Raw genomic sequence first — 10983 nt, forward strand, 5'->3', positions numbered from 1 at the left:
AGGCCTGGGAATCCCATATTCTGGAGACAGTGGGAACTCTCCAGCCCGTGACCAACACTTCCCTGATGCACGACGTGCCTGGTGCCACTGTGAGGCGAAGAAGAGTTAGGAGAGGGGACAGAGGCAGTGTGTGGGCAAAGGGAGGCTAAGGGGGTGAGGTCGAGGGACCACAGGCAGGACGGCCGAAGGGCTCGGGAACTGAGGGAGGCAGCACCAGACTAGCCGGACTGCTTGATGGGCCCAGTCTTAGGGCTACAGGCGGGTCTGGGCCCAGGAGAGGTGCTTCTGGGCCTAGAAGGGCCCAGCTCCGTCAGTCAGAATGAGAAGAGCAGAAGGTCATTCAGGAAGGCCGACTGTGCAGAGATGGGACTAGGGCGGGGGGCAAGGCCACACAAGCCCCCACCTGCCACTTCTTTGCCTAAGTCCTTTGTTCTTGGTCAGTTGTTCTTGGTAAATTTGCTCCCTGACCAGGACCCTGAGCTACACATGGGGGTCTAACCCCAGGGCTAGAATTTCTGTTCCAGTGTGTTATCCTTGGGATGGGAGGGCTCTAGGCTGGGGGGGGGGGGGGGGGGGGCGGGAGGGGGCGTTGCAGGGGAAGAGGAGAGGGAGATGGGATGGAGCCCCAGTCCCTGGGAGGGGAGGAGGGGAAAACGAAATGACCCCAGGTTGGGGTCAGGAGGGAGGGGAGGGAGGTGGGGGAGAGGGGAATAGGAAGGGATTGGGGGCACCCAGCTGGGCAGAGGGGCCCGGCCCACCCTCTCTGCTCTTGCCCTACTCCGCTCCATGTGGGGGATCAGGTGCCAGTGCCCCTGGGGAGGCAGGGGTTCCTTGGAAGCTAGACTGAGATGCAGGAGTCTGTGGGACCTCTGGGGAGGGGATGCCCCAAGCCTTGCCAGGTGACCTGGGCCTGGACAGCCAGGAGGGCTGCAGGGCTGAGGAGGGTAGGTGACCTGATGGCCAGCCAGGGGACCTGGGCCAGCCAGCCAGGCTCTCCGTCGGCGCCTCCATCCAGCCTAAGTCCCGCCCACTTGCCACACCCCTGACTCACTTCCTTTGCACAGAAGCGGAAACCTCCCCACAGTTTCCTCCCGACCTAAGGCTCCGGGGACCTGCAGGTGCTGCTACCCCTCCAGGCCTGAGCTTGCCAGCCAGGCCCCTGACCCCATCGGGACCCTCGGCAGGAAGCTGGTATTTTCTGTGTCCTGAGTTGCGGCCTCAGCATCTGGCCTCTGCAGGGGGCTGCCCTTGGTGGGCTGGGGGCCAGCAGGAACTTAACCTGACTCAGCTGCAGGTATGGGGTGGGTCGGAGACCAGGGCATCAGTCCTTTCTTCAGCTCTGTCTCCTCAATGGCCCTTTTCCTCCTCTGGCTCTTGTCTTTGCACCCCACCCTACTAGTGTCTGGGGGCTCTCTGCTGCCACTCCATGTGTGTTCACTGGGGTGCAGGGAGGATCCCTGTTTTGGGGGTGTGGGGGGTGGGAGGCCTGGGCCCATTCTCAAAAGCAGAAGTTCCTGATCGACCCCCCCCCCCCCCCCCCAAGTGTTCTTAAGTGCGCGGGGGATGTCTCTGGATTCTGGCGGTGCCAGGGTCCCTGCTCCCCTTGGTTCCCACTTGGGATTCAGAGAGCCCCTGGCGCCTGGCAGGCCGAGCTGCGGGCGGGGCGGGAGGGAGGGAGGGAGGGAGGGATGGGCAGCGGGGCCGGGCCTTGACCCTTCTTTACCCCTAATTGGCGCCAGCTAGCACCGACTTCTCCAGGAAGCCGGGTGGTTGCCCGATAAGCTGCGCCCTCCCCGCGCCGCCACTTCCTCAAGGCTCGCGGCTGTTCCTGGGAGTACCCGAGAGATTTGCATGGGGCCCTGCGGGGAGCCGCTTCCTGGTCAGCGGGGGAGAGGCCGGCACCAGGAGTCACCCTTCCCCCGCGCTCCGCACTCCCTGGGGACCTCCCAGAGGAGGGACGTCGCTCCAGGGAAGGGTCCCAGTCGGCCATGCCGAAGTCTGGAGACCCTCCCCATCTTCCTGTTGCAGGGAGGGCGACCTGCATGCGGAGCGCCGCCCCTGCGCCATGGACAGCGGCCAGCCCAGTCTGGAGGCCGCGGGCCCCGGCGTCCCCCGCCCGAGCGTGATCGCGCCGCTGCGCGCAGTGGTCCGTCTGCGCCGCCGCGTGTGCCTCCTGCGCAAGCGGCGCCCCCAGCCGCCCGGCTCGGGGTCGGCTTCCGCGCCCGGGGCGCCGCACGCTGACCCGGACCAGCCCCGGTTCTTCACCTTCGACGGCCCGGAGCCGCCGTCCAGGACGCCGCGCAAGAGGCGCCGACGCAGCCGTGTGGTGCTCTACCCGGAGACCTCGCGCAAGTACCGGCCTCACGCGGAGCGCCGCAGCCGCGCGCAGCGCTGCCTCCTGCTGCTCGTGGCCATCGTGGGCTTCCAGGTGCTCAACGCCATCGAGAACCTGGACGATAACGCGCAGCGCTACGACCTCGACGGGCTGGAGAAGGCGCTGCAGCGCGCCGTGTTCGGGCAGCCGGCCGCCGTGGGGCGCATCGTGGCGCTGCTGCGGGACTACCTGGCCACGCACGTGCACAGCCGCCCGCTGCTTCTGGCGCTGCACGGGCCCAGCGGCGTGGGCAAGAGCCACGTGGGTCGCCTGCTGGCACGCCACTTCCGCGCGGTGCTTGAGGACGGCGCGCTCGTGCTGCAGTACCACGCGCGGCACCACTGCCCCAAGGCGCGCGCTGCGCAGGACTGCCGTGAGGAGCTGGCCCGGCTGGTGGCCGGCGTGGCGGAGCGGGCCGAAGCGGAGGAGAAGACCCCGCTCGTGGTGCTGGATGAGGCGGAGCTCCTGCCCCTGGCGCTGCTGGACGAGCTGCACGGCTTCCTGCAGCCGCAGCGCGCCCACCACTTCCACAACGCCATCTACGTGCTCCTCAGCAGCGCGGGCGGCGCGGAAATCACACGCTTCGTGCTGCAGAACGCGTCCCGCGCGCTGCCCCCGCGCCCCGACGGCGCCCGCGGTGCTCACGGCGACTGGGATGCGGTGGCCGCCGTGCGGGCCGAGGAGGAGCTGCGCGCCGGCCTGCGGGCGCTCCTGGTCCGCGAGCACCCGCTGTGGCAGGCCGCGGCCATCGTGCCCTTGCTGCTGCTGGACAAGAGGGCCGTGGTCAGCTGCTTCCGGGACGAGATGGCCGGGGAGGGCTTCTTCCCGGAGCAGGCCCGGGCCGAGCTCCTGGCCGCGCAGCTCAAGTACTACCGCGTGGCTGGCCGCGAGTTCGCCGTCACTGGCTGCAAGCAGGTGGTGGCCACGGTGAACCTCTTGTAGCAGGGGCCCGGCTGGACACGGCGGACGCTTGTGGGCACGAGGGGACATCTTGGGGACATCTTGGTCATTGGGGGTAGTAGGAGGGAGGGGACCCTGTGGATTTGCCTGAGGCCCCTAATAAATCTGTTTACAGCCCCCACCGCCCTCCCTAACCCGTGGTTCACGCTGGGAGGCTGGTGGGGGTGGCTCAGCTCCGAGCCCCCACTTCGAGTCACAGTTCCTCCATCAGTGCCCCCAGTCTGCCACCTCCCGGCCCTAGCCCACATTCCTAAGGACCTGCTGTGTGCCCCTCATCGCAGGCATCGGTACAGAGGCTGTATGGCCTCAGAGAAAGTAGCTCCCAGGGTCACCTAGTTGGTCCCCTGCTGCTGGATATGGCTGCAGCAGCCATCAGACACACACACTCTCTCTCTCTCTCTCTCTCTCTCTCTCTCTCTCAGTCCGCGCCCACAACCCCCTCCCCACCCTGTGGGCCCAAAGTCCTGGGTGCTTCTCCAGCCAGGAGAATGGCATGGACTCCCCGGATTTCTCCCGGACTCTGGGGCCCAGGAGCTCCCTGGGAGGCAAAAGGGGGGTGGGAGTCCACACACAATGAATTGATCCATTGGAATCCCCTGAACGCTCAGGAAGGTGGGGGGATCTCGGGGTGCCAGCGGTAGATGGCAGGGCCCAAGTTGGGGGTGGGGGGCGCTGACTTCTCGGATCCCCCTGCCCTGGCCACCAACTGGCTTCAGGTCGCTGACTGGGGGAGGCCTGTAGGTAGAGATCCTTTAGACTCGACAGCAGAGGTTTCCGGACCCCTGTCGCTTTTCGGGCGCGGTGGGCGTCGTTTGCGCGCGCGTGGGGTGGGGGGGTGTGCTCCTGGAGGGTTAGGGCGTCCCCCGCGCCCTGGGATGGCCTCAGTGCTGCCGCCCAGTGGCCGCGCGTGTCCGCCCGGGCCGCGGAGGTCGCGGGGGCGTGTCCCTCGACTCCCTGTCGCCCGGGTCCCCGCAGCAGGCCCAGCTCATCCTGGAGGAGGGCACACACAGCCTGAGGGCCGGGGACACGTGCACACACGTCATCGGCGACCCGGCCACGGCGAATCCCAAAGGGGGACCCGGGGAGCAGAGGGAAGGGCCCCGCAGAGGCGAAGCTCGAGTTGACTGGGCGCCGGGCTGTGCGGCACCACCCCACCCCACCCCGCGTCAGAGCTCAGCATGACCTCTGATCCCCGCAGACCTCAGAATCATCCCAGGCCGGCTCCCCAAGGGCCCCGCGTGGCGGGAGCCCCCTCACCGCCCATCCATTCTGGCCCTGGGGGCCGTCTGCGGCCCTGGGCCAAGGTCAGCCCGAGGGGTGGGGGGGCGCGCTGGCCGCGGACCTGCGGACCCGGGCCGGGAATCAAGGGCAGAATGGGGCCAGGCCGGCCAGAGAGGCTCTGAGAACTGGCGGGCAGGGGGGAGGAGGGCGACGTTTGGGAAGCTTTGTTCCCCAAGGGGGTTGGGGGGGGGTGGCCAGCTCTGTCTACCAGACCCCACTTGCTGGGCAGCTGGGGACAGGAGCCCCATGTCTTTAAGGCCGAATATATGACAAGAGCCTGTGTCCAGTGCCGAGGTCCGAGGTCCCCGGCGCCGCTCCTGCTTTTGGTGCGGGAAGCAGCGCCTACAGCGCAGTGACAGACTGGAACTTCTCGCGACTTTGTTTTGTGGCTTCTAGTTGTCCTGCCTTTTTACACCTCGTTGATATTTATTTGAGCACACGCCGTCCCATCTGTGCCCTCCGTCCGCTGGCAGTTACACCGGACCTCACTCCGCCTGGTGCCTCGTTTGGCCAGTTAGCCCGCTGTGGTCAGCCGACCGCCCGCCCCTCCACCCGAGGGGGCGCGTGCCCAGTGCTCAAACCCTGTCCTCTCACTCAACCCTCCATCCCAGACATTATGTTTATGTTTACTCTTTGTTGATGTTTAAATTTATTTTGTTGACTTATTTATAAACTGGCTCCCTCTTTTCTCCATGCTCCGCAGTTCCCATTCCGTGATAAATGGGTTCCTGCCGGACTGTTTCCAGGATGCGGGTCAGCACCTCACTGTCCGGTGGCCCGTTAGTCTTTGGAAGTCATGACAGCTGCCGGGACATCCTCTTTGAGGTTATTTGACTCCTTCTTGGGCTTTTTTCCTTAGAACTTGATGTTGTCCGATTCTTGGGGAAACCTTTTAGGATTTGACCGGAACTGCACTGATTTAGAGATCAGCTTGGGGAATGGTGATCCCATGACAATGCCACGCTTTGTAGAAAGCCTGACTTAACATGTTTCAGTAGAGCTTTGTAACTTTCTGCGGACAGGTCTTGGTCATTTTTGTGAGATTTCTTTCTAAAAACCGTATCATTTTTGGTCGGTATTGTGAGGGGTTAATGTTGTATAATACAACATGCATCTGGAAAAGTGTAGAAAGCAAAATATGCATTCAAAGTTTTACCACAAACCAAGCACCCATCCAGGTCAAGAAACAGGACACAGCGAGGCTCCTAGAAACTCACCAGCTCCTCCTCCCCACCCCAGGCGATAAACACCCACCTTTCAACGTGATTACTGCCTTGTTTTCTTCATACTCGAACCACCTAACTTTACAACTCTAACCAGTCTGATTTGGTGTTGTTTTTTTTTTTAATTTAATGTTCTTATTTATTTTTGAGAGAGAGAGACAGAGCGCAAGTGGGGAGGGGCAGAGAGAGAGGGAGGCACAGAATCCAAGGCTGTGAGCAGGCTCCAGGCTGCGAGCTGTCAGTGCAGAGCCCGACGTGGGGCTCGAACTCACAAACCGTGAGATCATGACCTGAGCCGCAGTTGGACAGTCAACCACCTGAGCCACCCAGGTGCCCCCGGGATGTCTTTTGAAGTGTAAAAGTTTTTAATTTTTATGAAGTCAAACTTACCAGGGTTTTTTTTTTCATGGATTACAGCTTTGATGTCATATCTAAGAACTCCTTGCTTAACCCCAGATCATAAAGATTTTTCCCTATGCTTTATTCTAATTTATTCTAAATTCTTTATTTTAAGGTTTTAGCTCTTACATTTATTTAGGTCTATGAACCATTCTGAGCAAATTTTTATGTATGGTGTGAGATGACGATGGCCCAGCACCACTTACTGAAAAGCCCATGCTTTCCCTGGTACGTTGCCTTGGCACGTCTGTAAGGGCAAAGGCGGGCGAGGACTCTGGCACCGCTTCCCAGAGGTGGAATTGGTTCTTCCCCGGAAGGCTCAGCTGTGCTAAGTCTTTTCAACAGACTGAATCAGGCCCACCCAGGTCACATAAGATCACTTCTTTTACATAAAGTCAACGTATTTTGGACTTTTTTTTAAAAATTTTTTTAACGTTTATTTTATTTTTAAGACAGAGAGAGACAGGGCATGAATGGGGGAGGGTCAGAGAGAGAGGGAGACACAGAATCCGAAACAGGCTCCAGGCTCTGAGCTGTCGGCACAGAGCCCGACGCGGGGCTCAAACTCACAGACCGCGAGATCATGACCCGAGCCGAAGTCGGATGCTTAACCGACTGAGCCACCCAGGCGCCCCCGTATTTTGGACTTTAATCTCATCTACAAAATGCCTTCACAACAACATTTAACTTAAAACTAGATTAAGTTTTGTTTGAATAACAGGGGACTGTAGCCTCGCCAAGTTGACACAGAAAACATCATAACACCTTTGTCAAAAATTAATTGGGCACAAAGATGAGTGTTTATTTCTGGACTCTCAGTTCTCTTCTGTTGATCTAAGTATCTGTGCTTATGCCAGAATCACATTCTTTTGATTTCTGTAGCTTTTATAGTTAGTTTTGATACTGGAAAGTGTGAGTCTTTCAACTTTGTTCTTAGTTTTCAATATTGTTTTGGCTGCGTCCTTTGCCCTTCTAGATAAATTTTAAGATCAGATTGCCAATTTCTGAAAAAAACACAAAACAAAAACCAAAAACCAATTTCTATATTTTGATACAAATTGCATTGACTCTAGCGATCGGTTTGGGGAGAAGTGCCATCTTGATAATATTGAAGCTTCCAGTCCGTGGTCTTGGAGCCACTCAGGCTCCCGTCTTCAGTCCTCTCAGCACCGTGGCGTGGTTTCCACGTAGTTTCCAGTGTGCAGGCCTTGCACTTCCTGTCTTCAGGGTATTCCTGAGTACGTTATTCTTTTTGGTGTCATTGCCAGTGGAATGGTGTTACTGTTCTTTTCAAGCTCTTCATTGATGGCATATAAAAATAAAATTGAATTTTGTTTAGTTTAGTTTTTTTTAATGTTTATTAATTTTTGACAGAGAGAGAGACAGAGTGCTAATGGGGGAGAGGCAGAGGGAGGGGGAGACACGGAATCGGAAGCAGGCTCCAGGCTCCGAGCTGTCAGCACAGAGCCCAACGTGGGGCTTGAACCCATGAACAGCGAGATCATGACCTGAACGGAAGTTGGACGCTTAACCGGCTGAGCCCCCCAGGTACCCCCAAAATAAAATTGAATTTTGTATATTGATCTTGGATCCTATGACCCTGTGGAAGTTGTTTATTAGTCCTCATTTTGTTTTTGTTTTTGCTTTTGTGTCGTTTGTGGATTTTTTTGGTACGGGTTCCTTGGGGTGCTCAACATATGGGACCATGTTTCTGCAAATAAAGGCAGATTTACTTCTTCCTTTCCAATCTCTATGCCCTTTATTTCTGTTTCTTGCCTGATTGTACTGGCTGGAACTTCCTAGTACAATGTTGGCCAGAAGTGGCATTCCTGATCTTAGGGCAGAGCATCAAGTCTTTTGCCATTAAGTAGGATGTTAGCTGTAGAACTTTTTGTAGTGCTCTTTGTTGGCGTGGAACAGTTTCATTCTATCTGAGCATTTAGAGTTTTTTTGAGTGAGTGTTGGATTTTGTCAAATGTTTACTTCACTTATTGAGAGGCTCATGCGGTTTATGTCCTTTATTTTATTTCTTTTCAGATGTTAAACCAGCCTTGAATTCCAAGGACAAATCCCATTTGGTCGTGGTATGTAAGCCTTTTTATATGCTGCTTGATTCGGTTTGCTAATATCTTGTTGAGGACTTACGCATCTGTGTTTACGAGGGATATCGGTATGAAGTTTTACTTTCTTGTGATGTCTTTGTCTGACTTGGGTATCAGTATAATTGCTAGTTTTCTGTTAATGCCATAACAAGTTGCCACAAACTCAGTGGCTTGAGACAACACAAATGTATTATCTTAGAGTTCTTCAGGTCACAAATCCAAACTGGGCCAGGGTAGGCTAAAATCAAGATGTCAGCAACACTGCACTTCTTTCTGGAGGCTTCGGGAAAAGTTGCCCTCCTTGGGTCTTCTTGCTTCTATTTCTTAAAAATGTTTTAATTATTTTTGACAGAGGGAGCAGAAGCAGGGAGGGTCAGAGAGAGGGGGGACAGAGGAACTGAAGTGGGCTCCACACTGACAAAAATGAGCCCACGCGGGCTCCAACACATGAACTACAAGATCATGACCTGAGCCAGTAGGACACTTAACTGACTGAGCCACTCAGGTGCCCCTCAAGGTCTGTATTCGTAATTAAACATGCCAGTTCTGCGAGTCAGTTTTCATAATTCATGTTTTTCTAGGAATTTCTGGGAATTTATCCAATTCATGTAAATTGTCTAATTTTATTGACATAAAGTTTTTATAGCATACCCTCATAACCCTTGTGAAAAAGATTGTTTCAGTTTGTGTTTATGACTTCTGTATGTACTCCCAGATTCTAGCCTTTCACAGTCATTGAGCTATTTTAGGACTCTTTGTAAGTTGACATACATCCAAATTCTGTCTTTTTCCGTTTCTTCAAAAACTGTAGGAAGTTTGATTCATATAACTTGACTACACTGAAGTGGTAGTTTACTTTGGAGCATATTGACATCTTGACAATATCGCGTCTTCCAATCCATGAACATGGGATTTCTTTCCATTTATCTAGTACTTCTTTAATTTCTTTCAGCAGCATTTGTAGTTTTCAGCATATAAGTTCGATGGGTTTTGATGGATATGGAATTCTTGGTTGACAGTTTTCCTCTTGACACTTTAAAAATGTCATCCCACTAGGACACCTGGGTGGCTCAGTTGGTTAAGTGACTGATTTCAGCTCAGATCACGATCTCACAGTCCATGATCCGAGCCCCACGTCGGACTCTGTGCAGACAGCTCAGAGCCTGGAACCTGCTTCAGATTCTGTGTCTCCCGCTCTCTCTGCCCCTCCCTTGCTCATACTCTCTCTCTGTCTCTCAAAAATAAACATTAAAAAAAAATTTTTTTTTAAATGTCATCCCACTGCCTACAAGTTTTCATTGTTTCTGACAAGAAGTCAGCTGTCACCACACTACATCCCAGTACAGAAGCCCTTCCACTCTTGTTGCCTTCAGGTTTTCTTTTCGACTTTCAACGTCTTCTGTCTGGTATGTCTAGGTGTGGATCTCATTGAGCTTCTTTGATGTAAAGATTAATATTTTGCATCTAGTTTGGGAATTTGGGGCTGTTGTTTCTTCAGATATTTTTTCTTCCTTTGTCTTTTACCTCTCTTTCTGGGACTCCCATTATATACATTTTTATATTCCTGATAATGTCTCACAGGTCTCTAAGGCTCTGTTTATTTTTCTTCATTGCTTTTTAGCTTCTTCAGAGTGGATAATTTCTATTGATCTGTCTTCAAGTTCGATGATTATTTCTTCTGGCTTTTCTTTCTTTCTTTTTTTAAATGTTTATTTTGAGAGAGAGACAGAGAGAGAGAGAGAGGAAGAGAGAGAAAAGGAGAGGGCAAGAATCCCAAGCAGGCTCTGCACTGTCAGCTTAGAGCCCAACATGGGGCTCGATCTCACAAACTGTGAGATCATGACCTGAGCTGACATCAAGAATTGGAACTGAGCTGACTGAGCCACCCAGGTGCCTCTCTTCTGGCTTTTCAAGTCTGCTGTTGATCCCCTCAAGTGGATATTTTAAAAATAGACTTTATTGGGGCACCTGGGTGGCTCAGTCGGTTAAGTGTCCAACTCTTGATTTCAGCTCAGGTCATGATCTCATGGTTCGTGAGTTCGAGCCCCGCATCAAGCTCTGTGCTGACAGCTCAGAGCCTGGAGCCTGCCTTGGATTCTGTGTCTCCCTCTCTCTCTGCCCCTCCCCTGCTCACTCTCTGTCTGTCTCTCTCAAAAATAAATAAACATTAAAAAAATAAAAAATAAATAAACTTTTTTTTTTTTACAGCAGCTTTTGGTTCACAGCAACATTGGAAGAATGTGGAGATTTCCTGTGGAACTCCTGTCCTCCCAGCTGTGAACATCCCCACCAGAGTAGTGCATTTGTTACAATCGGTGAACCTACATTGACAAGCCATTATCACTCAGACTCCCTAGTTTACATTAGCGTTCACTCCTGATGTTGTAATTCTGTGGATTTGGACAAATTTATAATGATACATAGCCACCATTATCATAAAGAGTGTTTTCACTGTCCTTAAAATCTTCTGTACCCCACCGACTTATCCCTCTTTCCCTCCTAACTTCTGGAAACCGCTGGTCTTGTTGTTGTTCCTGTGTTTTGCCTTCTCTGGGATGTCATATCATCGGAAGCATGCAGTCAGTATGTCACCTTTTCAGATTGACTCACTTCACCTACCAACATGCATTTAAAGTTCCTTCGT

The 10983-nt window shown here is 54.0% G+C and overlaps 1 protein-coding gene across 1 annotated transcript; it reads left to right on the forward strand.

The window, feature by feature from the left end:
• Nucleotides 1-801: 801 nt before the first annotated feature.
• On the forward strand, nucleotides 802-3934 carry TOR4A (torsin family 4 member A). Its single transcript, XM_042964049.1, has 2 exons — nucleotides 802-1294; nucleotides 2029-3934. The coding sequence occupies exon 2, from the start codon at nucleotides 2066-2068 to the stop codon at nucleotides 3314-3316; it is 1251 nt and encodes a 416-aa protein (XP_042819983.1). The 5' UTR covers nucleotides 802-1294; nucleotides 2029-2065; the 3' UTR covers nucleotides 3317-3934.
• The last annotated feature ends 7049 nt before the right edge of the window (nucleotides 3935-10983 follow it).

This window comes from Panthera tigris, chromosome D4, assembly GCF_018350195.1.
Source record: "Panthera tigris isolate Pti1 chromosome D4, P.tigris_Pti1_mat1.1, whole genome shotgun sequence".
Classification (NCBI taxonomy): Eukaryota; Metazoa; Chordata; class Mammalia; order Carnivora; family Felidae; genus Panthera; species Panthera tigris.

Bases quoted from the DNA above. Each gene is read 5' to 3' on its own strand.
- TOR4A (XM_042964049.1), top strand. From the start codon at position 2,066: ATGGACAGCGGCCAGCCCAGTCTGGAGGCCGCGGGCCCCGGCGTCCCC.